The sequence below is a fragment of the Trachymyrmex cornetzi genome, unplaced genomic scaffold (assembly GCF_001594075.2).
Source record: "Trachymyrmex cornetzi isolate Tcor2-1 unplaced genomic scaffold, Tcor1.1 scaffold99, whole genome shotgun sequence".
Taxonomy (NCBI): Eukaryota; Metazoa; Arthropoda; class Insecta; order Hymenoptera; family Formicidae; genus Trachymyrmex; species Trachymyrmex cornetzi.
Genome location: NW_017300343.1, coordinates 2,534,343 through 2,558,271, shown reverse-complemented (window position 1 = coordinate 2,558,271; position 23,929 = coordinate 2,534,343). Strand labels below are relative to the sequence as shown.

The window sequence follows — 23,929 nt, the reverse complement described above, 5'->3', positions numbered from 1 at the left end:
AAAATTATAATTAAATCAAATTAATGGTTTTTGTATCAAATAAAGATATATGTTTACATTTAGTATAAATATTTAGATTTATTTCGACAAATATTTATTAAAATTTAGCATTTTTTTCCGTGTATTCCTTTTGTCTGTGTTTTTCATTGTGTTTAAGGTTTAATTGCACAATTAAAAAACACAGGCAATAGGAACAGGAAATAAAGACTTATTAAAAACTGTGTATATCAGAATACATAACATTATTTTGCCTGTGTTTTTCATTATGTTAAGATTTTAGGCTTAACGTAATTGCGTGCCACTCGAGAATAATCAAAAAGAATGCTCGAGCAATCGCGAATTTTGGCGACTTCGATTAAGATTTCAATTGCTCACGTAGTTTTAAGTATTTATGCGCTCTAGATTGTTAAAATTCATAATAGCAATGCGTTTATATGTAAGTTGGACCGAGAGTTGAAAGTTTGGTTTTGCTATAGCAGTCATCAGATGTATTGACATAGGCACGTATATCGCGAAGCGACCAAATGCGTCTTCGTCAAACAAAGAATAATGCGAGGCGACACGATTACGCGAGGAACTCGCACGTAGTGTTTGCGCTTCTACGCATACACGCTGATGTTCAAGAGCGTTGACTTACCAAGTTATGCACGATGAATTCCAACGAGACGCTTTTCTTGCTCTGCACGCCGTGCGTGAAAACGGCCGATGTACGTGTACGTGGAATTTTGGATGTTACAGCGCGATTTATGTAAAAATTCCGTCGCAAGCCCATTCTTACCAGCGTTTTATTATTCGTCTTTCACGAACTTGTATGACGTATATTAATAATTATAACGGTAAACACGGAACGCGGATATCGAACGAGAGAAATCAGAATTATGAAATTTTTTATTTTGAATGCGCACACGCGCGCTTATAATTCTTATACGTATGTTATATCTGCTTGAAAGTTTCACAAAAGAATCTAAATTTTATTCAAATAGAATTTGTCAGTAATGATCGCGCTTAGTAATAATTGTAAACAGTATTGTACAAAGCTACGATAATAATAACAGTTCGTATAATAAATTGGCATCATGCGCTGTGCAAAAAGAGATATACGATTATTGTGTATTTTTAAATATGATATATACCTTTATTTCCGTATGTGTCACTTTCAAGGACAAGTACACGTAGTAATTATTATAATGGCTTGTAATTAGAAGGAATTCAAGGTGAACTAGTTTGTCCGACGGACGAAATCGATGCATTATTATCGAGTTATTTATGAACTGACGGCGCAGGAAAAACGGATTATTGTCATTTTGTTTTCTGATTGAATACCTCGCAGATAACAGCTGGGAAGAATAAAACTCAGTATTCGTTAATACGTCAGAAATGATTGACAACGGTCTGTACACATATTGAAATGTAGAGTCTTATTTTTTTACTCATTCTTGCATAAACTTGATCATGAATGTTATAGCGATACGTGTATTAAGTATACAAAGAATCTCGAAAATTTAACATAAAATTTAATATAAATAATTATACAAATAATTATTGAAACATAAAATAAAAATTCTGTTTGATCGTTTTCGTATAATTCGTGTAGCGGCAGAATCTGGATTAAAGATATTAAATATATATCATGCATTTAACACAATTATATAAAAATGGCAAATTCTCGAAAACATGCGTGTCATCCCAGGAATCGTTCGCTCGTATGCTGCATTCGATCGCATCGGTGAAGGAGACGTATTGAAAACGGCTGTCCTTCTACTGTTCTACCGCTGATATAGGCTGGTCCGAAGTTGGACGTTATAGCGATCGGAGAGTACTTTCGCCGAGAGCCACTCGTAGTGGGGGAGGCAGGACTTGAACCCTGAAACCCTATGGGCCATATATACTACGAGCCTATGCAGCGCTCTTACTACTTGTGGTGTCAGCTTCTCAAGGATTTCCCGCTGTACAGGAAACGCGCAGGAGACAGAAGTTGATAAGAGCGACACGAAGGTGAGTACACGAAACGGTAATACGCACCGCTCCACTAACCATAATTCTGATAGGACCAAGGACGAGCTAATTCGACAAGGTGAACGTGACAGTGATATCTGTTAGAAGTAGGAAGTGACACGTGCAAATGACACCGTGAAACTGTGAATGCTGATGAGGTGATTCACCGGTGCAATGCCATGTACATATTTCCGTGATCTTATTTATTCGCTGACAGGCTCGCCTTGTGAAACCTACGCTGTCTGACAGGCTTTAGTCGTATCTTTCAACCCTTTCTGCCTGGCGTCTGTTTCCTGTTGACTACGTACGTTGATACGTAGAGAGAATATTCTCGGTATATTGATCCAAAATGTATGCTTTTAATATAACAGAAAATAAATTTGTATAGATATAAAATTAAATAATTTTTTTCGTAATAAAGACAAAGGTATTCATGGTCGATTTTTATTTTAAGACCGTCTTATATTTAAAACAGTCTTAAGATGTCACGAACCAACTAGAGAGCCGTATTAGCATCTTAAGACATTACTCAAGATGGTCTTGAAATAAGAATGGACTATGAATACCGACCTACAATTGATACTTAAGGCAGACTTAAATATAAGAATCGACTATAAATATCGGCCAAAGAAATTGAAAGTTCGGTGTGTCCTTTATTGTAATTTTGTTTACATAGTAATCTTTTATATTTTTCACTAAAAATCTATATTGTCAACAACAGATGAAATACAACAGATTGAGATTAAATCAATAAACATTTGAGCCGCTTCGCGGCTTTGTAACGTTTCACCAGTTATATTGCTCTAGGAGCTTGAACTTCAAACACGATAGGAATTCAAATGATACTCGATAATTCAATCTCGAGTACACGCCTATCAGCATAGTCGAGGTAACATTCCGTGCACGTGGCTCTCGAATCGTTTGTATGCAGTGTTTTGCGCGCTTACACACAAGGCACTTGCGCCACTTGTGTGTGGTATCAGTTACTTTTCCAGAAACAATAATGGTGTCAGTTACTTCCACAGAAACACTCCCATCTTCTCTCGGCGTTGTTCGTTTCGAATATTTTCGATCATTTCCTTATTAGGAAGAACAATACACACTATTATATAATAGTCGTATAAGATATATTTATTATGTTGAATCCTTCTGCAACTATTTTTTTGTACGCAACTAGAAATCATTATGACGAAAAAAATAAAGGAGAATGTTAAAAAGAGGCCAATTTCTGCCGAAAAAGATGCGTTTAGGGAACACTTTGAAAATTGAGAGTACGAGAATATGGTGTATTTATCCAAATTTTAATATTCTTATTTAATTTTCAAGGTGCTCCCCAAATGCCGCGAATTTTTTAAATAATTTATATCATATCCAGGAAGTCAAAATCTACAAAAAAACATTATTCTTTTACTTATACCTTCTATGGCCTCTTTTTAATATCCTCCTTTACTAATAAAAAACTAAAGGATTAATGGAAAAGTACTTTTTCTAGATGAAGCTGCTAATCTTGTGCGCATTAACTATCGTTGCGTTTGCCGCGCCTCCTCAAGGGTCGCGACGGGGTCTCCTGAAGGTACCAAGGGTGTATAATGCCGTGATTACGAGCAATCAGAATCTATCGCCGTCGCGAGCATTCCCTGTGATACAACCGGTCTTCCATCGAACCGCCATCGGCTACGTGCCACCGTTCTATTACACGCAGATAGCACCTCACTTTGTTGGGCCGGAAGTGGTGCATTATCCGCTGCTCGCCGATGGTAAAGCGGTCAGGAACGACCAAGCGCAGGTCTCCTCCTCAACGTCGCGTCTAGCCGAGTCAATGAGCTTTGGTATCGCGAAAGAACACGAAGACACCGCTATCACCGATCGTGAGAAGGAAAACAATCCGAAAAACGGCGATACGAAGAACTCCGCGAAGAAGAACGAGCAGGAGCCATTGACCTTCTATCCGAACTATCGTTCCCTCTACTACGAGCCGTACGTCTATACGTACAACAGCTTCAACCCACATCTCGTACCTGGCACTTACTACATCAATTACCGGCCTTACGAGTCTTTGGAACCAATTCCAGCTACTACGCCGAAGAACGTCGATTCCGATCATCTATTACCAAGTTTCCACAACGAGAAGAGAACTCATACGAAAAACGGCCGAGAAAAAATACCAAATGTACCACCGCCGCCTCTTCCGACTTCCATTCCGAAGAGATCTTGAACTTTGCAAAATGGAAGTATCGATATTTAGAACTGAATGGTGATAAATAGGTGAAAAAGAAGGCTCCGCGAATTTGTTTAATGAATGTTACAAGTGTGAATAGATATGTCAGAATTTCTTGTTTCCTTCTTTTATTTCTTTAATTTTTTTTAAGAAAGTAAAAACCTTTGTTACTTTGTTGAGGAATAATCAATGCTTGTTGGCGCGGCTGTGCAATTGGCATTTAGTACATTGATCGCGCCATTACATTGAACTGCAATTGTTTGAGTGTATAATCTCCAATCTACATGACAATACAGATATTCGACAAGTTGAAGAATACTATCTACAAAAATGGTACATACGTCCTACACTAATATTGAATCAGAAGAACAATAAGCACTCAGAATATTTGGATCATTTGCGCAGATATTTTTTATGGAGAATTTTTTTTATTTTTTGTGATGTATCTTTTGTACGTATTAAGATTGTCTTGTTTTTTAAAATTACTTGCTCTTAATACGAAGTAGGACTAAACAAATGATGTCATAAAACTTATCAATATATTTATAAAAATATTACTTAATTTTTCGTATTAACAATTTTTTTATACGTGTGTGACATAATGTTACCTAGCTCATTTATTTTTATACGTCGCTCGTATCTTGATTAGTCTACTACTTATCGCAAACCTCACCAATTTTATTGATGCCCCAAACCTTTATTATGTAGGAAAATCCTTCGTTCTCGTAACCCTGTAGCCTCAGTTTCGCGTATTCGTATCCACGTCCTCCGGAATCCAACGCGACTGTCGCTCTAGTTTCGTTATATCGCAACGCTTCTACGCAAGTGATGCAGACAGGGCCTTGAATGATTACTTCAAACAGAGCGTCAAGGTTCGAAGGACCCCTTAATCCTAGAAGCAAATTGTGTTGATACACAATTTTTCCTTCGCACTTTCCCCATCGTAGGTTGCCTTCGGTGTTATTCTAGAAAATAAAACACATAATCCGTAATACATCATATAATAGAATACTCTCTAAATTCTTTGGAATGGAATCTCTATTCTCATAGTAAAAAACTTTACAATGACGTCACAATAGGCTCACAAAATTGTGACGCCACTATGAGATTATCAAAAGGTCACAGTGACATCACTTTATTAGCTTAATCTGTATATGTCATAGCAGCATTACAGTGAGGTACAATTTTTTATGACCGCTTCACAATCATGTCATAGTAATTGTACCTGTGACAAAGCGAACATTCGCATGTCACCATGACATTTTTTGCTATGGGGATAAAAAGCAAAGACAGTCTTGATAAAGAATAGCTTACCTTTCAATCTTTAAGCGTGAAATTTCATTCTTCAGAGAGAGATTTATTCTAAAAATTTTAGAGAGTACATTTTGTACTAAAGCAATGAAAAAATACTCTCTGAATTCTTTGGGGTGAAATCTCGTCTTAAGGAGTGAAGATTGAGCCAATCTTAAAAAAGAGTGGCTCAATTTTCAATCTTTAAGAATAAGATTTCACTCTTCGGAGTGACAATTCACTCTAAAAGTTTTATACTAAAATTGAATCGATAGAAATTCGTGAGAGATGTAAAAGTGATATTTATTATATTAATGCACCTTATATACTGAATTGTAAGCGCAGTCCTCATTGCTCTGCTCTGTTTCACTGGTGCAATTTTGTGCCTGCTTGGGTCGCGTTTTCGGTGCGAAAGTGCCATTTGAGGATAAATTCGTGCAGGGCGTGGGTGTGACGAAATAATCCAATGCGTTTCTTTCGCTATTGCCGCTGCTTCTCATTTGAGACAAATCCGTGTCAGATTTGAAGTCGGGTTCGATTTCAGGAACGAAGTTTCGTCGATTGTCCAGTTCCGTCGGTATTTTGTTGTATCGCGATTCGTTGCTATATATTGGATCTATCTTTGTGGATGGATGAAGAAAAGTTGCAGTGTCCCTCGCCGTCGAGTCTATATTAGAATATATACGTCCGAGATTGAACACGTTGCTTGTCGGCGCTACGTTGTTGTACTTAAATCGCGGAGTCGTGCTTGTTCGATTAGCGTATCGCGCGTTTATCTCACGCTGCCGTGCGTAATATCTGTCCATGACGGCTTTTCGCTGTGCGTAATAATCACTGTCGTTTCTTCGCGAAGAATAGTCAATAGCGAGGCTTCTTCTCGCTCTGCTTGCTTCGCTTAAAAATTTAGAATTCTTTGTATATTTATTAAGCCCGTGTAGTGAAACTATTCTGTATAGCGGAACTCTCGTAAAGTTTCCTTTATTTACGTTTTTTGGTACTTTACTCGCATCGCCACTGTCACTATCGTTTCTTTGCGAAGAATAATCAACAGCGAGGCTTCTTCTCGTTCTGCTTGCTTCGTTTAAAGGTTCCAAACTTTTTGTATATCTGTTAAGTCCGTGTAGTGAAACTATTCTGTACAGCGGAACTCTCGTAAAATTTCCTTTATTTACGTTTTTTGGTACTTTACTCGCATCGCCACTGTCACTATCGTTTCTTTGCAAAGAATAATCAACAGCGAGGCTTCTTCTCGTTCTGTTTGCTTCACTTAAAGATTTCGAAAGATTCTTTGTGTATTTATTGAACGGATTTAGTGAAATCGTTTTGTACAACGGAAGTCTGTAAATTTTTTTCATAAAATTTCCTTTATTTATATTTTTTGATACTTCACTCGCGTCACGATTAACCACTGTACGATCGTCTGTATTTGATGAACGTAATTCCGAAAATGTATAGTCCCTTTTGTATCTATTCGCGTGTCCTGTATTCTTTCTCATCACGAAATGTTCATATTTCTCCGGATGCACGACGTAACGCAATGATTCCTCGTCTGAGAGGAAATTATCTTTCTCGGACATCGCTTCGTTGACAGGTTCAAAGTTAAATTTATTGTGCACATTTCTACAATTGCCGTTAGCACAACCAGCCGATGCACTACGCGTGAGATCATCATCAGAATGTTTATGCATCACTCTTATGATTACCGATCCAATCCTGGACTGTTGATACGGAGTTCTTGCCGTGGTCCTCTTTCGTGGTTTTCGTAGTTTTACAGATTCCGAAAATGATACACTCGTAAGAAGAACCAGCACCGCGATTGCCCATAACGTTCCATGGCGAACAATCATTTTTGTAACGTCGATATCGACGAGCGCGTTCCAAGGAAATCGATGTACTGATGGACTCGAAGACTTCTCATCATCTTTGACCCCATTTTATCTCGGATTCTCGGGGTAAATGACCTCGACATTTTTTTTGTCGTAACAACGATCGATTTATTGACGCAAAGTTACTTCGTCGCTGTCCTGTTCTTTGTGAGGCGATATCAAATCTGTCGAATTCTGTCGATTTGATAAATAGCTTTTCTGATATGAAAAATTAATAAATGTTTGTTAATAAATTTATAATAGAGATGTTTATTTACAATAGGATTATTGATATTTAATATTATCGATTATTCGAGATTTTTCTAGATTCGATATAAAATATAGAATAGAAAAAGTATGGAAATGCAATATCGAATAATATCTTTAAATTATTCCTAAATTAAATATTTTTAAATAAAAGCATTAATATATCTATAACATAATTAGTTTATATAATTTTATCAGGAGCAATGCATAAACGTGCGTAAATCACAGGCTTTCATGCTACATAGTATTATAGTACTTTTACCCCGCAAACACAATAGTAGTAATTCTTAAGCTTTATAAGGAATTGACCAATTGTAGTCGATTATTCTTCTCACATTCGACTGTAAGTCCGGATCTACAATAGGTGTTTTAAGTCTTAAGCCATAAAAAACTGTCCAATTAGTCCGGATCTACAATACGGTTTTAAGCCTTAAGCCATAAGAAATAGGCGAATCACAGTCGCTTATTCTTCTCAGATTCGACTGTAATTGGTCAATTTCTTACAGCTATAAGGTTTAAAAATCTATTGCAGATCCGGGTTAATTGATCGATTTCTTAAAGCTTACTACACCTAGTGTTTTAAGACTAATGACTTATAGAAAGCTTATTATGTATCTATAGTATATGTATAAGCGAGTTAACGGTCTAAGGTGCATTCCACTTGATACTCGCAACGTTTATTTCATCCTTGTTGTTTATCAAATGTTAAACAAAGACAAGTTGTTGGTCTATATTGCTATATTTTTCATTCTATGCGTGTGATTGCCATTTCTCATGCATATATGAATGCATAAGATGTGTGGATGCAAGTAGTGTGGATTGATTTCAATTGTTGAAAAGGAAAATTTAAAGAATGAATCTGGCTTTGGTGTATGATGTAAAAAAAACTATGGATCTGACAGATTTAGGAAAAAGTACGTCAATAGAAGCGGTATATCAAGAAATAGAAGTACATCAATCATGTAGATAAATATTATTACTTTTACATAAAAATTTGACAATATTATTACAATATAAAGGAGGATATCACAATAAACTTTGAATGTTTTTCAATTAAAATGAAAGAGTTCCGAGATGTACCAATTACATATTATATTATGTGTATTTAAGGCTTAAGCTATGTTCAGATTTCTATCGTTTAGAGCGCCATTAGATATTATTCTATTCTTGTTATTCACCGAATGTTTAAACAAGAAGTGTGTTTTTTTTATTCCTACACTAGACTGCACTAGCAATATTTTTCTCGCTTTCGTCAAATATTAAATACATACCAATATCTAGTGATGCGTTCGAGCGAGATGAGACGAGAAAATACCGATACCGAGATTTGGTCTCGACAAAAAGAAATGAGCGATACGATTTTCTCGTCTCGATGGGCCGATATTCTCGCTTGTTGAGATTCTCGAATTTTATCGCGAGACATTCAAGAATATTGACTATCTCGTTTCATTTACGACGGACGGTGCAAACGTCACGTCATAATACACAATTATAACGTTTTATTGTATTTTCATTCAAAAGAATAAAATATTTTAATTTTCATTAAGAGCTGTAAATCTCTATATTAATTGGTTTTCTTAACTAATATTATAGAATTAATTTTTTAAAATCAATTATTTGGTTTGATCTTGACCTCTTAATGTTTAAATTTAATTAATTTTGGTTACTGTTGATGCAGAAATGTGTATTTTTTATTAAACCGATGCAACGGAATCAACAACTGTCTCTGATCTGGTTTTAACTCTTTCATAGATAATGTTTATTTCTTATTCCGATATTTCTGCGATTTTTTCGAGACGAGACGAGACGAGAAAAACAAATGACGTATGATAATCTCGGAAATGATATTTTTAATACGAGAAATTCCGAGACGATATTCCGAGATTCTCGTATCGAAATGCATCACTAGCTATCTCACTTTAAGTTCCAAAAATGTATAGTAATTCAGCTATAAAAAACAGACTTAAGAATAATAGATACTTGAAGGGAGAGGAGCACTCAAGTGGGAATCTGAAGATGCTTTTAAAGGGCTGTTTAAGCGAAGTCGAGTGCATTGCTCATATTCAGAAAACATCAAGAACGTGAAAGAATATTCATTATTACTAAAAAATAGTTAAAACTTAACACACACACATTCTACTTTTCTTATTTCTTTTATTATAAATATCGATCAGCGAAATTCTATTTGATATATTAATTATTTATTTGATATGAATACTTTTTAAATTAACAGGTATATTTATATTTGATATTTTTTTCCTCAATATCAACATCTCCCTACTTTGCAAATAACTTCAAGTAACTTTCAAATGGTAATTTGAAATAGGGAAAAGATAAATAAAGTGAAACCTACCAAAATCTTAATTTTTATTACAAATATCGGACGTATTCTTACGTACGAATGTAACAGTGCATTATTTTTCTCTTTTAATAAAAATTTGGTCAAAAAGTACTTTTTAACATATCTTGGATGTAGCGCAACATAACATAAATATAAAAGTAACATTAAAAAAGCGAACATTTATCGTATTAAACGATAGTACTTATTATAACTTTTCACGTTTACATATACGCTATGTTGTACAAGGAGAATTATATCATATTGCTTCCACAGTTATGGAATCGTTATCTGTATTTTCTGGGTTTTTTGTCTCTGTATCCGGATCGACTTTCGTATCTAACTTTTCGATGCCGTCATAATCGTCTTCGTTGGAAGATTGTTCTGTCGATGTTGGCGGAAATGCCGGAGGTATTCCTGGATGAAATGGTGTCAGCACCGGATAAACCTGAAATAATACAAGTTATTATTCATTTGTGTATGTAGCTTACAGCGTATAACTCGAGTGAAAAACAACTTTTTGAATAAAAGTTCATTGAGATAACATAATTACAGGATTTAATGGAATCCGGATATCATAAATTGGTGTTTCATAATAGAAACTATAAGCAGGAAAGTGAGAAATCTCTGGTTTGCTGCTAACATGAAGAGTGTTCGATATACCTCCCGCGTTTGAATACATCTAAAAAGACGCATAATGTTACAGATGATGTCCAAGCGTTAGTTGTACAATATTTTATGTCTGTAATACATTGTAAACGTAATAGGGAGAATGCGTATCTTGATATGCGGCAAGATATTGCTGCTGTCCAATTTCGGGCGTGGAATACAGATAATTAGTGCTGACTAAAGTCGACCATAATGGTTTCGATACTGCCGTTCCAACTATCACCGCGAAGAAAATTACAAAAGACGATAAACCCTGCAAAAAATTTAAAATTAAGCGGCATCGAAATACGTTCACATAGCAATTTAGATTATATTATATATTTAAATAGATATATGAAGAACACAACAAACATTAAAATATAGTGCTTCTACATTCTAATATATTTATATATATTATATATTAATTATATTTATTATTATATATTTATTTGTAGTTTTCTTAATTATCGGTATTGTTAGGGTATAATGCGTTTGTTTATTGTTTCTCAAAAGCGTAGACAAGAAACATACGCAATAACTTTTTGAAATGAGATTTGCCCGTCAAATTTCGTGTGTTGCATGCGAATGATCCGAGCAAACAAGAAATGAAATTACTTTCCGTTTATTATTATATATTTATTTGTAGTTTTCTTAATTATCGGTATTGTTAGGGTATAATGAGTTTGTTTATTGTTTCTCAAAAGCGTAGACAAGAAACATACGCAATGACTTTTTGAAATGAGATTTACCCGTCAAATTTCGTGTGTTGCATGCGAATGATCCGAGCAAACAAGAAATGAAATTACTTTCCACGAAAACATCATGACGTCAGCGCGGTACGTATGACAATAATATTCTATTAATATATCTCGCTATTTTGATCTATTTTTATTTTTTCATATTAACTGTATAGAATAAAGCAATTTTTACGATCTTATATAAATAACAACAGTTAATTAAATCTTTTATTTTTTGTGAAATAAATAAAAAATTGTAAAGCGGAAGCACGACAAATCACTGACAAATTTAACAAGTATCACTTTAGAAAAAACAAATAGGAAGAAGTCCCGTTTCATTTTAATGTCAAATTGGCGTCATTAGACATATGCAAATAATCGAACAGAATAACAATAGCAACAGTTCCACAGTAATGAATCACCGACAGACTCACCCGCATCTCTCGTTTCCGTAGATTGCCGATAGCCTCAGCTCGTATCCGAACTAACTTGAATTTCAGCCCTACCTGCGATTTATATATTCTCGGCCTGGAGAGCAAAGCCCCACCCCGTCGAACATCATCTGCGGCTTTTTTTTGCTTCTACAAACGTTTACTCGTTGTGTCGTCTCCTCTCCCGATCGCTCGGGCAGCGCACGCAAAATACGGCGTACTATCCTTTCTTCTTCTTCTTTTTTTTTTTTTTAACGCGGAACTCGTAGCACAATTCACAGAGACCCGGCGAGAAGCGGCCTCGATATCAGTTTCAGTATCGGCTTCAAGTATGATCGAAACCAAGCATTCTTTTAACGGATAAACTGTATCGTCGACGTTTGCTGATATCCTTGATAATAAACTTATGAACTTGTTATTATCTGGTTCTCTTAACGATTAATATATATGTTGCAGTGTAAGAGAGATTTAAAGATATTCTCTGTTTCCGCCTTTCGATTCTCGATTTTTTAGAGGAGGAACGCTTTAAGGGATTACGATCAAGGCGTTGCATTTAGAATGGAACTGCAGCTGAAAAGATTCGCTTTGCGACTATTTTATGTGCTCCTATCGGGAATTTCTATGTGTGCGATCTCAAAACTCGTAAAGGTAAAATTCCAAGAGAATGGATCGCGCGTTTGAGATTGTAGCGTTCAATAAAGTCCGCCGCGTATTGATCGCTGGTGCAACCCTAAACGTCCTTCCTGCATGATTTGCGAAGGACGACGAAGGGGAAGTTGATGTGCGCGAATAGAGTACCGCATAGCGCGAGTGTTCCATAGAGTGAGGTGGGTTTAAATGTTGAAAAACGTGGTCGCGTGAACCGGTTATGCTCTTGTGCTTAGGTCATGAATAAGAGGCGTGGTCGGACCGAGTGTCCATCTTATACGAACGACATTGGATTTGAATTTCTAATGTTTCGCCGATTCATGCTCTATGCAGCGTCCTTTTTATTGGCCTCGTGCCACGCTGTCGATCCGACAGTTATTAGCACCGTAGCGTGAACGGAAACGTGACGTTTGAGTCGCGTGGGTGTATCGTCGCCGAACACGACGCCGGTCACCTTGATGACAATTTGGCGGCTGAAATTTAGCGACGTTGATCAGATACATATAATGTTCTGCTAAATGACGTAAAGATGCAATGTCGTCGCTGAGTATGGCTGTCCCGATGAGAATCGCTGATAACGTCGTTCTGCGGAGAATCAGATGAAAGAAAAAAAATTTGGTGAGGCAATCTGTGACTGATGATATATTATTGTTGATCAAACAAATAGATATTATAAATAAATGTGCAATTAATCTAATCGAATGTTTCTTCTTCTTTGACATACTTAAATGTGACACGAGTCCCTTCCATTATGACATATCTATGAATATTTTTTATCTGTTATGAAAAATGGAGTTTTTGATATTTTATCCGCCTTGAGAACGTATCTATTTTTTTTTAAATAAATTTTTTAAAATAAATATCAGTATTTTAAATTTAAAATACTGATAATTTTTGTAAACACTTCGAAATTGTTAACCCTCAACGATAATTCATGTGTTACGAATGTCGGATTATGACATAAACGTTTATGTTGTATACTATATAAAATTTGAGATTTCAATCTGTATTTTTTACGAGTTGAAAAATATCTGTTTTATATGAATAATACAGTGTTATGTTTATTTAGTTTATTTCCTCAATTATCATCGGGTCAGGTTAACAACATTACGAGCAAGGAATCTGCAAGCTGCGGCTTCGCTTCAAAAGACTATAATTTAAATAATAATTTACATACAACATTTCATACTCTTTTTCTTCATATACGATAATAATAATAATAATAATGGTGTACTTTACTTACAGTGAAGCAAATTAAATTATATTAATGCCATCATCAGTAGTAATTATATGTGTAAATATAGCATGTGAAGTTATCGTAAGATTAACCAGATCCTCGCCATGGAAGTTTTCTTCCACCATGATCCTCGCGCTGTTGATCGAATTCGAAAACTTGAGTTTCACAAGATGGACTAATTTGGCGAGAGGAGAGCGTGGACCAGTTTGAACCAGAGAGCGCCCTTTCGGCAATCGATAGGAGAGCCTCGTGAGAACTCGACCGTGCTCGTGGAACTTCGCACGTTCGCTAATCAATCCGCAGGATTGCGCGAATTCGCGTTCATCAACAAGTGAGCTTCGTACATTTAATTGTTAGACAGCTTGATTGCTCGGTTCTGTTCAACACTGGTATGCCAGTCGTCGTTCGACTCGGAGGTCGTGTAATTTCAGTGTTGGTCATACATGATCGCCGACTACGATGCTGTCCTCGAGAGAGAAGAAGCCTTGGAGAGCAAGTCGTATTTCCTGCTTGATGGCTGCTTTCTTAACGCCTCCCCTTTCGGCTCAATTCTTAACACGATTCATCTCGATGTGTCTCGTGCCGGTTCGTTTTCGATAAACTCCATGAATCGTGTTCCGTTAATAACGCATCGTGTGTCGTTTCGTGCGCAATTTTAATGTCTTTATGCCGGCGAACGTGCCGCACGTGAATAAACATGCGCCAATGTGACAGCCGCACGCGAATATCGCGCCGCTGACGCTATCTCTGATTTTACGATTTTCTTAGTAATTAAATAAATAATCCAAGTCTTTTTTCTGGTGTGGCATCTTAATTGCATCGAATAGTTACACGTAGAAATTTTTTGTTACGGATTATCGATTTTCTGATTGAATTCAACAAAAAAATCAAGAATCTAATTGTAAGCCTGAATTCCGTTAAGCAGATTTCATATTTGCTCTCATAGAACATTAGTAACATTACGTCAAGTATCAATATTATATAATAGTAGCATTACGTCAAGCATCAATATTATATAACAGTAACATTACGTCAAGCATCAATATTATTAAATTGCTTACCAATTCAATTATAATAGTGTTATTCCAGTTTCGGTTTAGAGCTATGTGTTTCAAGATTGACAAATTATCCTTACAGTTAGCTTGAACTGGAAACTGTATAAATTCACAAGAAATATTATTAGACATGAACGCCTTATGTTGTATAATTCCTTAATATAATTGATACATAGATTTAAATCTAATAAGGATCTAGAGAACAAGACTAATCGTATTGAAGAATCTTATAATAGTTGTAAAGCTGCTTTCTCTGTTAAATAATGTTGTAATTTCCTACTCAACAATGTCACTGTTGTGTACGTGTGCTATATTAATTTATATAATTAATTAATATTAATGTTACTGTAATGTTTGCTTGATATGATTAATTAATATTGATGTACTGTCAGTTTGCTTTCAGTGGTTACAACTAAAAATTGTTTTGCGTTTGACAATGAAAATTTATGAACAATACTGATTCATTTTTTATGCGATTCTCGTTACCGAAATGAAACGGTCTTTCATTGGATCTTTTCAAAATGCCGCTTGGGCTTTCAAAAAAAGTTTATCAAGCAAATCTGCCTCACGTAGGTTCTAGAAAATTCTAATATTTCTTCAACGTCATACAAAGTAATACGTAACTAGATAAAATTTTGCAACATGTTCACCTGCTTGCCGTAACTCATTTCCACGTCTTTTGCATTCTAACGGAACCGATGACGTTTTGGAAGACTATAGTAAAGTCGCGGAAGTATTTTTCGTTTTGGCAAACCAAACGCGATGATGATCTTTGATGGCACTCGTTAAATAAACAGCAATTATTTTCTTGAGATTCTGCACTAGATCCTCACACTGCAAAAGAGGCGGAGAGAGATCTCAAAGTCCCAGATGTTTCGCGCTCTGCCAGTTCTCTATTTTGAAAATTATTTGATTTCGAAAATGCTCATTTATTTTCCAAGAATTCAAGTCAAGACATAAAAATGTTAATAAATCTATATGCAAATATAGAACGAATCTTATCCATTGCAGAGAATGCAGGCATGTTCTTTCCTTGTTTAACAAATCATGTTACTTTGGTATCTAGAATAGAAAGAGGTAAAAGGAAGGAGTTCACACTTTCTTACTTCGCGAGACTTCGGCGATGCATCGCGGCGCATCGGTCGATGACGCCAGGGTGCTGGAGGCCGCGAGGGTGTTATCGCCGGGATAAGAGAAAGGGGGCGCGATTTTCGGGAAGCGGCCGTCGCTAAAAATAGACGCGCCCCGCGTCTGTGCGCGCGCGGTCTGCATTTAAACATAGTTTTGGCAGACAGAAACGTCAAATCGCCGTGGAGTGGCGAAGCGTGAGGATCGCTTCGCGAATTTCGCGCAGAGAGATCCGCGCTCTCGCCAAGATCGCCGCATCTGAGCCGTTGGCGTCGCGAAGAACAATTCGCGACAGATATCTGTCAGATCACTCCGGATAAGTCCCGACAAAAATTTTATTCCCGACAGCCCCCTTTCTTAAACCAGTCGTAACTTATCGAAATTCGGCTTTTGACAAAAGTAAATAGATGGAGGGAGAGTCATGAAAGGTACGTCGGTGAAGTACGACAAGGAGAATCGACGGCCGATGGCGACAATGCAACCAGTCGACGAGAATACGGCCGACGTCCAGCAGGAAGAGTAAAGAGCTTAGAAGACAATCGTATTTCTGTGTGTATATGTGTGTACGTGCTCGCCATCTCCGTCGCGATTTCCGGTGTCGACGATCGTACGTACGGTCGCGTACGCTCGGTATGCGGTATTTACTTCGATATGCTTTTCTGATGATTGCTATATTTATATAGCGAGGCAAAAGACTTGGAAGTTTCTTCCTGACATTAGCAGTAGTCATTAAAATAGATGTTTTTTATGAATATTTAAAAACTTTAATTATAACGGTAACACACGGATAGCTTTATTTATTATAATTATAAACCATTACGTTCTCTTTCTTAATAGTTTGAATATCTTAAACGACTTTAAAACACATTTCGTAAATCGGTAATAAATTCGGATGAAAAATAATCTGGCCTCTCACGTATATTCGCGTGTGAACGCTGAATTTGTTTCATTCGATATACTTATTCTTTTTTCTTTTTATCGATATTGTATCGCGATTCGTTATACGCTTGGGCTAGCTTTTATGTACCAATTGAGCGTGTAGCATTATCGTTTACTAAGGATATACATTAATTATTGTTCGGCTCAAAGGCATTAATTGTTGTTCGGCTCAAAGGCATCGAGTATATCGTCGTTAAAGGAGCCTACAAAGCTATTAATGTTCATTTCAATTATCTCGCTTAATAAACCGACGACAAGGAAATTTTACGATTGTTACACCGTATCCTTACAACGAATTCATTCAATCACCGTAGCTTCTCTTATTGACGCACCGATGTAATGCTTAATGCAGTAACTCACGCATTTCTTTAACCCTTTGAGAATATTTAGATACTGAAAAAAATTTACTAAACCTTAAATATATATTTCTTTGAATAGTACTAACAATGGGCAAACATTTACTTACAGTAAATAAATATTTATTCAATATAAGAATGATAGTTAAATCCAATGAATGGCTTTTGTATCAAATAAATAAATTTACATTTAGTAAATATTTACTTAGAATTATTCAAACAAATATTCATTAAAATTTAGTTTTTTTTTCGGTATATGTTTCGAACCACACACTGTATATGTTATAGAAAAGCACATCCATTAAAAAATTTGTCTGTAATTAGCGAGCTATCAATAAATATCTTATAACTAAACACCAATATTTTTGTTCTTATTTTTTTATCTGCCTGCTCTCTCTCTCTCTCTCTCTCTCTCTCTCAAAGAGTTGAAATAATTTCATGTCAAATATTCCGCATGCCGTCTTCTGCTTTTAGTTGCTTCGCAATTTCATGTAGTTAGGGTTAAACGTGAGAAAATTAGATCTTACAAATTTAGAACAAATAGAGCCAAAATTAAAATAATTTTACGATGTTCTTGATATTGCCGACGATTCCTCATAACGTGGCCAAGTGAAATACGTCATCTCATTTGATATGACACATAGTTGCTACCTAGTTAATGCGAAATTGGACGCTTAATTATTCGATAATGAGTTCCTTCTGACCGTCCTTCTCGGAATCGCGGCTCGTGCGAGGACAATCCATGTCGCAGTTATTTTAGAGCGGCGTCGCGTTTTACCTGATCACTTTAATTAACCTTGGCACCGACGCGCGTCGATTTTCCGATGGTTGACTTTATCCCCGCGACATTGACTAACCGACCAACTGATTCTGAATAGTGATTAACAGTTCTTCCGACCGCGTTGGCCGAAAGCCAATGAAGATTCATTGATGCGACGATGTATTGCCGACGGTCGCGCGATGCACACCATTGTTCGTCCCGTCGTGACAGAAAGCTATCGCTTTTGCATCTGTCATGGGTAACTTAAAGCAAGTTAGCATCATGATATAAATACATTATACATTTATATCATGGTTAGGCATATTGATAAGAAATACGAAGGGAAAGACGAAATTCGCGATGTCACTTGCGTATATATAAGAAAATAATCGTCAATCATCTTTTTCAGGTATCATAAAGCTGTAATCACCCTACGGGTTGCTGGTTACGATTTCTGTTTGATGGTTCTATTTTAGCCAATCACGATGCAGCTAGTCCGTACACATTATGTCGTGATTGGCTAAAATTATAGAATCGTCAACCATCAACCTGTAATGTGATTACTTAAAAGGGCTACCGCACATACTTTTCGTAACAATAGGGAGTTTTTGCAATACCGTTTATCCCAGATACGGTGAACGCTAAAGTCATGTTATCTTTATCTTCACACCTAATTAAGAAAAGGATAACGTGACTTTTGCGTTCACTGTATATGGGATAAACAGTATTGCAAAAACTCCATATTAACCGTAAGACGTACCATAAGAATTAGCCAATCACAATAAAGAGTTATCAAAAATGTTCAACTCTGGTTAATTGGTAGTGAGACGCAACAACAGTAGAGACCGTAATGACATATGTTCTCTATTGTGATTGGTCAATTCGTTTACTACTTACGTTTTACTGCTTCACGTTTTTTTATGTGTTTCTGGCTTCAGGCAATACAAAATGTTAGCTTGCAGCCTCTGTAATCCTTCATCGTTTCACTTGTTATCATAGGCAGAGCTCGATTATATGCTTTTGCATTTAGCGCGCATATCGTTTTGACGTGTTCACTTTGCCGTAGACCTACGTTCGAAATCAGGAATGGCTTTTAGCGATTTCCGTGTTATCGATACGCATCGAACAGTCCCTTTTAGAAGAGTAAATGATATTTCGTTGTTTTTTGCAATGCGTTGTTTAGTGTGATGTCAGCGAATAATAAAAGCGCGGATGAGGTCGTGAACGATGCGCTGTTGGAGAAGCTTCGAACTTACGCGGCTAAACCGCAGGAAGCGGGCGACGCGCTCAGGGCGATCGTGGCCAAGATTCACACGCGTATCACCTCATCAGGTATGCAACTCTATCGGAATTCCTCATCTCGCGATGCGATAACTTTGTATTTTAGAAGACATTGTGCCAATTAACCTTTTTTTTTGGCATTTACCGGCAATGAGGAATTTCTCAATTGTTTGTACAATTCTTGAATAACATTTTACAGATTTTTATTTTAATGATATAAGAACTGTATATGTGTTTTGTATTTTTAAAAAATTTTCTTTATCTCTTTTATCTCTCTATTTCGATTTTATAGCGAATCAGCGACGTTGCAGCAATTTCCCCTCTCATTAGTGTTTCGTATCGCGTGTCGTCCCCATTAAAGGTCTCGTACGATAAGCGTACGATATTGCGCGCGAACCGTGGCAATAAAGTTCTAAACGAATCGGAAGGTAGATTGGACACTTCAGGGAGAAATTCGTGCCGGTATATTATTACTCTCGGCTAGCACGAAATCACGGTGGAACTTGCGCGATTTATCATTCTCATGTGATTCCCCCGGAATGGATGGCGAAGAAAATTGGTCGTCACGTTCTGCGCCATCGCATTGTTATTATTGCATTTGTATCGTGCCATTTATATGAAATTTGATAAAACGTATGTATGAGCTATACGAAATTTCTAGCGGAAACGTCGAGCATTCTGAGAGATCTGTCGAGACGCAAGTGTGTGATGAAGGAGATATAGGTCGGTTCCACAAATGTAAGATTAACATAATCTTGCTTTAATCTACTATTTATTTTTCTCTATTTTCAAGAATTAGAAAAAGATAGTAAATTAAACCGAAAGTAAAGTTAATCTTACATTTTTGTCGAACCAGGTCATAGGGTGCTTTTCAGCAAGAAACACATATGACGCAGTATGACACAGTGAATTATTACATCCTTATTGTTTGCCAGTGTTAAATAAAGATAAAATAACCACTATGTTACACTATGTCTCTTGTGTAAGCACCACTAAATATAGTAATCGTAGTACGTGTGGGTCATAGCACTCTCGGCCAGCGGTATGACAAAATTGTGTAATGTAAATTCAGGTCATTTTCGACCAACAAGTCGCCAACTTTATGCGGTCGTTTGCTCAGCCGTATTCCTAATTTCTATTTCTAGCATCTTTTTGCAACAGATTTCCATGTAAATAATTTTTATAAACAATTTTAGTCTTTCAAAATTTTTTTCTTAAGCATATTGATATTATTAACTTTGTTCGATATTTATTATCTGCATGTAATTATTGCAAAACGTTATTTTTATACTCACATGATTATCAAACATTATAATATTTGATAATGAGAATAAATCTAAGAGAAATTCTATATTTGGTCAAAGATCTTACAATTAGTACTTAAATATTTCCGGTATGAATTTATACATCCAATTTTGCAAACTGCGCTTCGAAATCTTTTTCAGTCTTGAAACACAATCAAGAACAGAATTAGAGGAGTATTATAACATCACATATTAAATTGACAATTAAATAATATCGATAATTAACATCTTAGAATTAACAATTTGATGTTAATATATAAGAATTTGAATATTAATAATTTTATTACGGCAAATATTATCTTGGTTGGGATTTGAAACCGATTTGTCAAATATTGATTTGTCAATCTATCCTGGACCTTTGGACAAACAGGTGTGCAAATGTGTGCAAACAGCCGATCGCTACCGTGTTATATTAAAATAGAAGAACCGCCTGTTAGCCGATTGCATAAGCACTGACGACAAAGACCAGTTGGCCGACATCCAGAAAACTATGACTTGAAACGATACACACTCGGATCGCGCCCGTGCGCCAATTTGATAAGGGCCTGGCAATCTTCCTGGTCGATGTTCTCGCGAATCGCGAAATTTGCTGCGCGGTTGAATTTTAGTTCGCAATTACAGTTAATATTATCTGAAATTTTGCGACATAGTTGGATACTTCTAGACGTTACTAAATTTTCTGTAGGTCACGTTTCACGTCACCGTAGTTATACTTATCCGTTATCGTGACATCTGAAGCGAAAATTCGTACGCAATTTATTGTATTATTCCCCACGTGCTACATTGCAAATATTTACTCGATGATATCTGTAATTGCAGGGGCATTGGATTATTGCCATTATGCGAATTTTTCATTGAACATTGACATTGATTCCAATTGGCACTGTGTCAACTTTGACATAAGAATATATTGCGCCAATGTACGGTTCTTGATTTCTCTAACGTACTGCACACGTTAAAGTTTACTTGACATTGGCAAGACGCACTAGTATGTCTGGCGCCACGAATAAATTGCGATTTACGAATTCGATTTAAACAAAAACAGAGAATAGAACAGAGAATAAAACGATTTATCTTTCAGATCGACGGATACGCGAGCGTACGTTGGAAAAGCTCTGGCTCAAGAATTCCGGTGCGATGGAATCGTTCATTATGACCCTGGAGGTGAATAATTTTTAATTAAAATAATCATTTGATCTTGGTCACGTTATCTCTCCTCGCTCCTATTAATTGTAACGTGTAGCGTCTTATCGGTGCTACGGATAAGCTACGATTGTTTCGCTTGTTAACAACAGCCAAGATCGATACGCATATGTGCGAGAGAGGGAGATAATTACTATACATGTGAGCTTATTCGATTGGCATATCATTGACACGACGCAGAGCCAAGAGTTTGAGTAAGCGTGGTAATTAGTTCTATACTACTATCTGTGAAATATCCCGTCCATGTCACGTGGTATCACGCAACATGCATCTTGCATTGTCTGCATGTCGAGAAAATTGCGAGGCCGCGAGGCTCGTAAATCTAAATATCCATGTGTTCCAGATCTTGACAAGTGTCAGAACACGCGTATAAAATAATTGCTTGCATATTACTCACGATTCTTTATAATTACTTTTCGCTATTATCGCAGTAATTTTTGTTACACTGAGAAAAATGGTCTGGTTGGGTTAAACAGTAATTCTGATGGAAAATGGACGAATCAGAATTTTCTGGTTATGACTATTAGATTTCTAGTTGAGATAACTAGAATTCTAATTAATATAATTATTCTGGTAAAAATAAGAATTCTAGTAGATTTTATCAGAAATATAGTATGAATCAGAATTCCGGTTATCTCAACTAGAATTCCAATGAATTTAACAAAGAAATTTCTGATTCGTCCATTTTCAACCAGAAATTTTTTTCAGTGTACTGTTGCGCTTTTTTATACAAAAAAAAAAGAAAAAAGAAATCATTATGTTTAAGGAAGAATTGAGATAATTCTTTTTCATCATAAATTTGTTTTTAGAATTGCAAGGATCACGTTGCTAATTGCAGCATCGCCGGCATATTACACGAATGTATATCACCCCGAATGATCAAAGGCAAATCCAAGGAGAGGGGGAGCAAGAATAGAAATGCCACAAGTAATGGCAATTATTATAGAAATATATGTTTTATCGAGAATGCCGATTGTGTTAAATTCGCGGATTTGATAATGTTTTTCTTGGGAATGAAAGTAATGTGCTTGTTCTTTAATAGGAACCAGTAGCCGAATGGCGGTCATTCAACTGATCAACTTAGGTATCACGCAAGTCCTAGTTAAACTTTTAATAAATCTGCAACACGCGGATAGCATCATGAGCGAAGTACTTACTCAAGACATCCTCTGGATTTTGGGACAGGTGATTTTTAAGAACGATGCATTGTAATAAGCTCCTTTTTAATTTAATTTTGCAACTAGAACAATTATTTTGTTTGGTTTGCTACTTCTGCATGAACAGAACGAAATACTTTTGACACGTTGTATGTCTGCACAGTAGAACTTTTATCGATCGCACTGCGTATGTCTACGAAAATATTTTTCAATTTCCATTTTTCTAGAGTATTGAATTTATTTTGACTATTTCTAACTTTTTACATTGTAATTTTATGCATCATACTATATTGTTTTTGTTCTGAGATGGTATTAAAATCCTTAGTTTATGAAATAACAAGAACTTAAAAAAGCATGCAATTTTTTAAAATGTTTAGCGAATATGAGTTGTTAAAATATTTTTCTAGGTGGCTCAGAGGGACCAGAAGTTTGTGTCAAAAATGAAACTGCTCAACTCCATAAAAGTGTTCCATGTGCTGTTAAAGCAGCATTACAACAACAGTAAAACGTTATTGCCGCTGTTGTTGATCATCAAAACTCTTGCTAAAAACTGTAAGCAACAATAGTTTGTTTTATGCATCTGACAATTTGCTTATGTGTTCGAGGATAATAAAGTTATTATTCTTTTATAGCTTTTTCTTTGCAAACACTAGTAAAAGACGGTATTACTAGCACTTTGGAGAAAACATTTGTCAGTGTTGGTTATACGCCACATTTGAAATTAAGGACATTATTAGAGTGCTTCAAACATTTGACGACAAATAGTAAGAACGTGTGTTTACGTATAATATATTTTTTTTTATTAATTATTTTAACATTCATTTTACTTCTAGAACTATGCTGTAACAAATTCGTTAAGACGGGAATAGTACACCTGCTTATGCGAATTTTCGAGAGATGGGAGAGATTCGATGGGCAGATGCGTTTGAAAATTTGTAATTACGCCTTGAATACGCTTCAGCATCTCTGCGTAATAAGTAGGTTTACTAGAAATAGACTCTATAAAAAGTACTCTGAAAGACACTAGTTGTTTAATTTTAAATTTTGTACATTTCTCTACTTGAAGTTGTTT

The 23,929-nt window shown here is 36.0% G+C and overlaps 4 protein-coding genes across 10 annotated transcripts in view; 2 read left to right on the top strand and 2 right to left on the bottom strand.

Annotated features, from left to right (window-relative positions):
* Window positions 1–1,584: 1,584 nt before the first annotated feature.
* On the top strand, window positions 1,585–4,317 carry LOC108770244 (uncharacterized). 2 transcript variants are annotated; one of them, XM_018521728.1, is made up of 2 exons: window positions 1,585–1,984; window positions 3,488–4,317. In XM_018521728.1, the coding sequence occupies exon 2, from the start codon at window positions 3,488–3,490 to the stop codon at window positions 4,208–4,210; it is 723 nt and encodes a 240-aa protein (XP_018377230.1). In that variant the 5' UTR covers window positions 1,585–1,984; the 3' UTR covers window positions 4,211–4,317. The 2 variants fall into 2 exon arrangements, with proteins under 2 accessions (XP_018377230.1, XP_018377232.1); XM_018521730.1 differs by having other exon boundaries at window positions 1,585–1,995.
* Window positions 4,318–4,365: 48 nt separating this feature from the next.
* Window positions 4,366–7,431, bottom strand: LOC108770243 (uncharacterized). 2 transcript variants are annotated; one of them, XM_018521727.1, is made up of 3 exons: window positions 6,651–7,431; window positions 5,824–6,464; window positions 4,366–5,178 (listed from the first exon to the last, which is right to left on the bottom strand). In XM_018521727.1, the coding sequence occupies exons 1-3, from the start codon at window positions 7,348–7,350 to the stop codon at window positions 4,867–4,869; spliced, it is 1,653 nt and encodes a 550-aa protein (XP_018377229.1). In that variant the 5' UTR covers window positions 7,351–7,431; the 3' UTR covers window positions 4,366–4,866. The 2 variants fall into 2 exon arrangements, with proteins under 2 accessions (XP_018377229.1, XP_018377228.1); XM_018521726.1 differs by having other exon boundaries at window positions 5,824–7,431.
* Window positions 7,432–10,105: 2,674 nt separating this feature from the next.
* Window positions 10,106–12,122, bottom strand: LOC108770113 (uncharacterized). Its single transcript, XM_018521423.1, has 4 exons — window positions 11,793–12,122; window positions 10,725–10,895; window positions 10,527–10,655; window positions 10,106–10,421 (listed from the first exon to the last, which is right to left on the bottom strand). Exons 1-4 carry the CDS (start codon window positions 11,796–11,798, stop codon window positions 10,233–10,235), a joined length of 495 nt encoding a protein of 164 aa, XP_018376925.1. The 5' UTR covers window positions 11,799–12,122; the 3' UTR covers window positions 10,106–10,232.
* Window positions 12,123–16,004: 3,882 nt separating this feature from the next.
* LOC108770202 (cytosolic carboxypeptidase 1) overlaps window positions 16,005–23,929 on the top strand; it is a 32,073-nt gene continuing 24,148 nt past the window's right edge. For 2 of the 5 annotated variants that reach the window (XM_018521658.1, XM_018521657.1), the window contains exons 1-8: window positions 16,005–16,376; window positions 19,096–19,244; window positions 21,579–21,661; window positions 22,510–22,627; window positions 22,743–22,885; window positions 23,265–23,409; window positions 23,490–23,621; window positions 23,691–23,834. In XM_018521658.1, the coding sequence (XP_018377160.1) occupies window positions 16,279–16,376; window positions 19,096–19,244; window positions 21,579–21,661; window positions 22,510–22,627; window positions 22,743–22,885; window positions 23,265–23,409; window positions 23,490–23,621; window positions 23,691–23,834 (1,012 nt within the window). In that variant the 5' untranslated portion in view covers window positions 16,005–16,278. Of the gene's footprint in view, window positions 16,407–18,169; window positions 18,186–19,095; window positions 19,245–21,578; window positions 21,662–21,874; window positions 21,895–22,509; window positions 22,628–22,742; window positions 22,886–23,264; window positions 23,410–23,489; window positions 23,622–23,690; window positions 23,835–23,929 lie in introns of those variants that run through there. The other 3 variants (XM_018521659.1, XM_018521660.1, XM_018521661.1) reach the window with 3 other exon arrangements.

Coding starts and splice junctions, on each gene's coding strand:
- LOC108770244 (XM_018521728.1), top strand. CDS start 3,488: ATGAAGCTGCTAATCTTGTGCGCATTAACTATCGTTGCGTTTGCCGCG.
- LOC108770243 (XM_018521726.1), bottom strand. CDS start 7,350: ATGATTGTTCGCCATGGAACGTTATGGGCAATCGCGGTGCTGGTTCTT. Junction 5,179..5,823: donor CTTACAATTCAGTATATAAG/GTGCATTAATAT, acceptor TTTATTTTCTAG/AATAACACCGAAGGCAACCT.
- LOC108770113 (XM_018521423.1), bottom strand. Junction 10,656..10,724: donor CTCCCTATTACGTTTACAAT/GTATTACAGACA, acceptor GCGTCTTTTTAG/ATGTATTCAAACGCGGGAGG. Junction 10,422..10,526: donor TCCGGATTCCATTAAATCCT/GTAATTATGTTA, acceptor GTATTATTTCAG/GTTTATCCGGTGCTGACACC.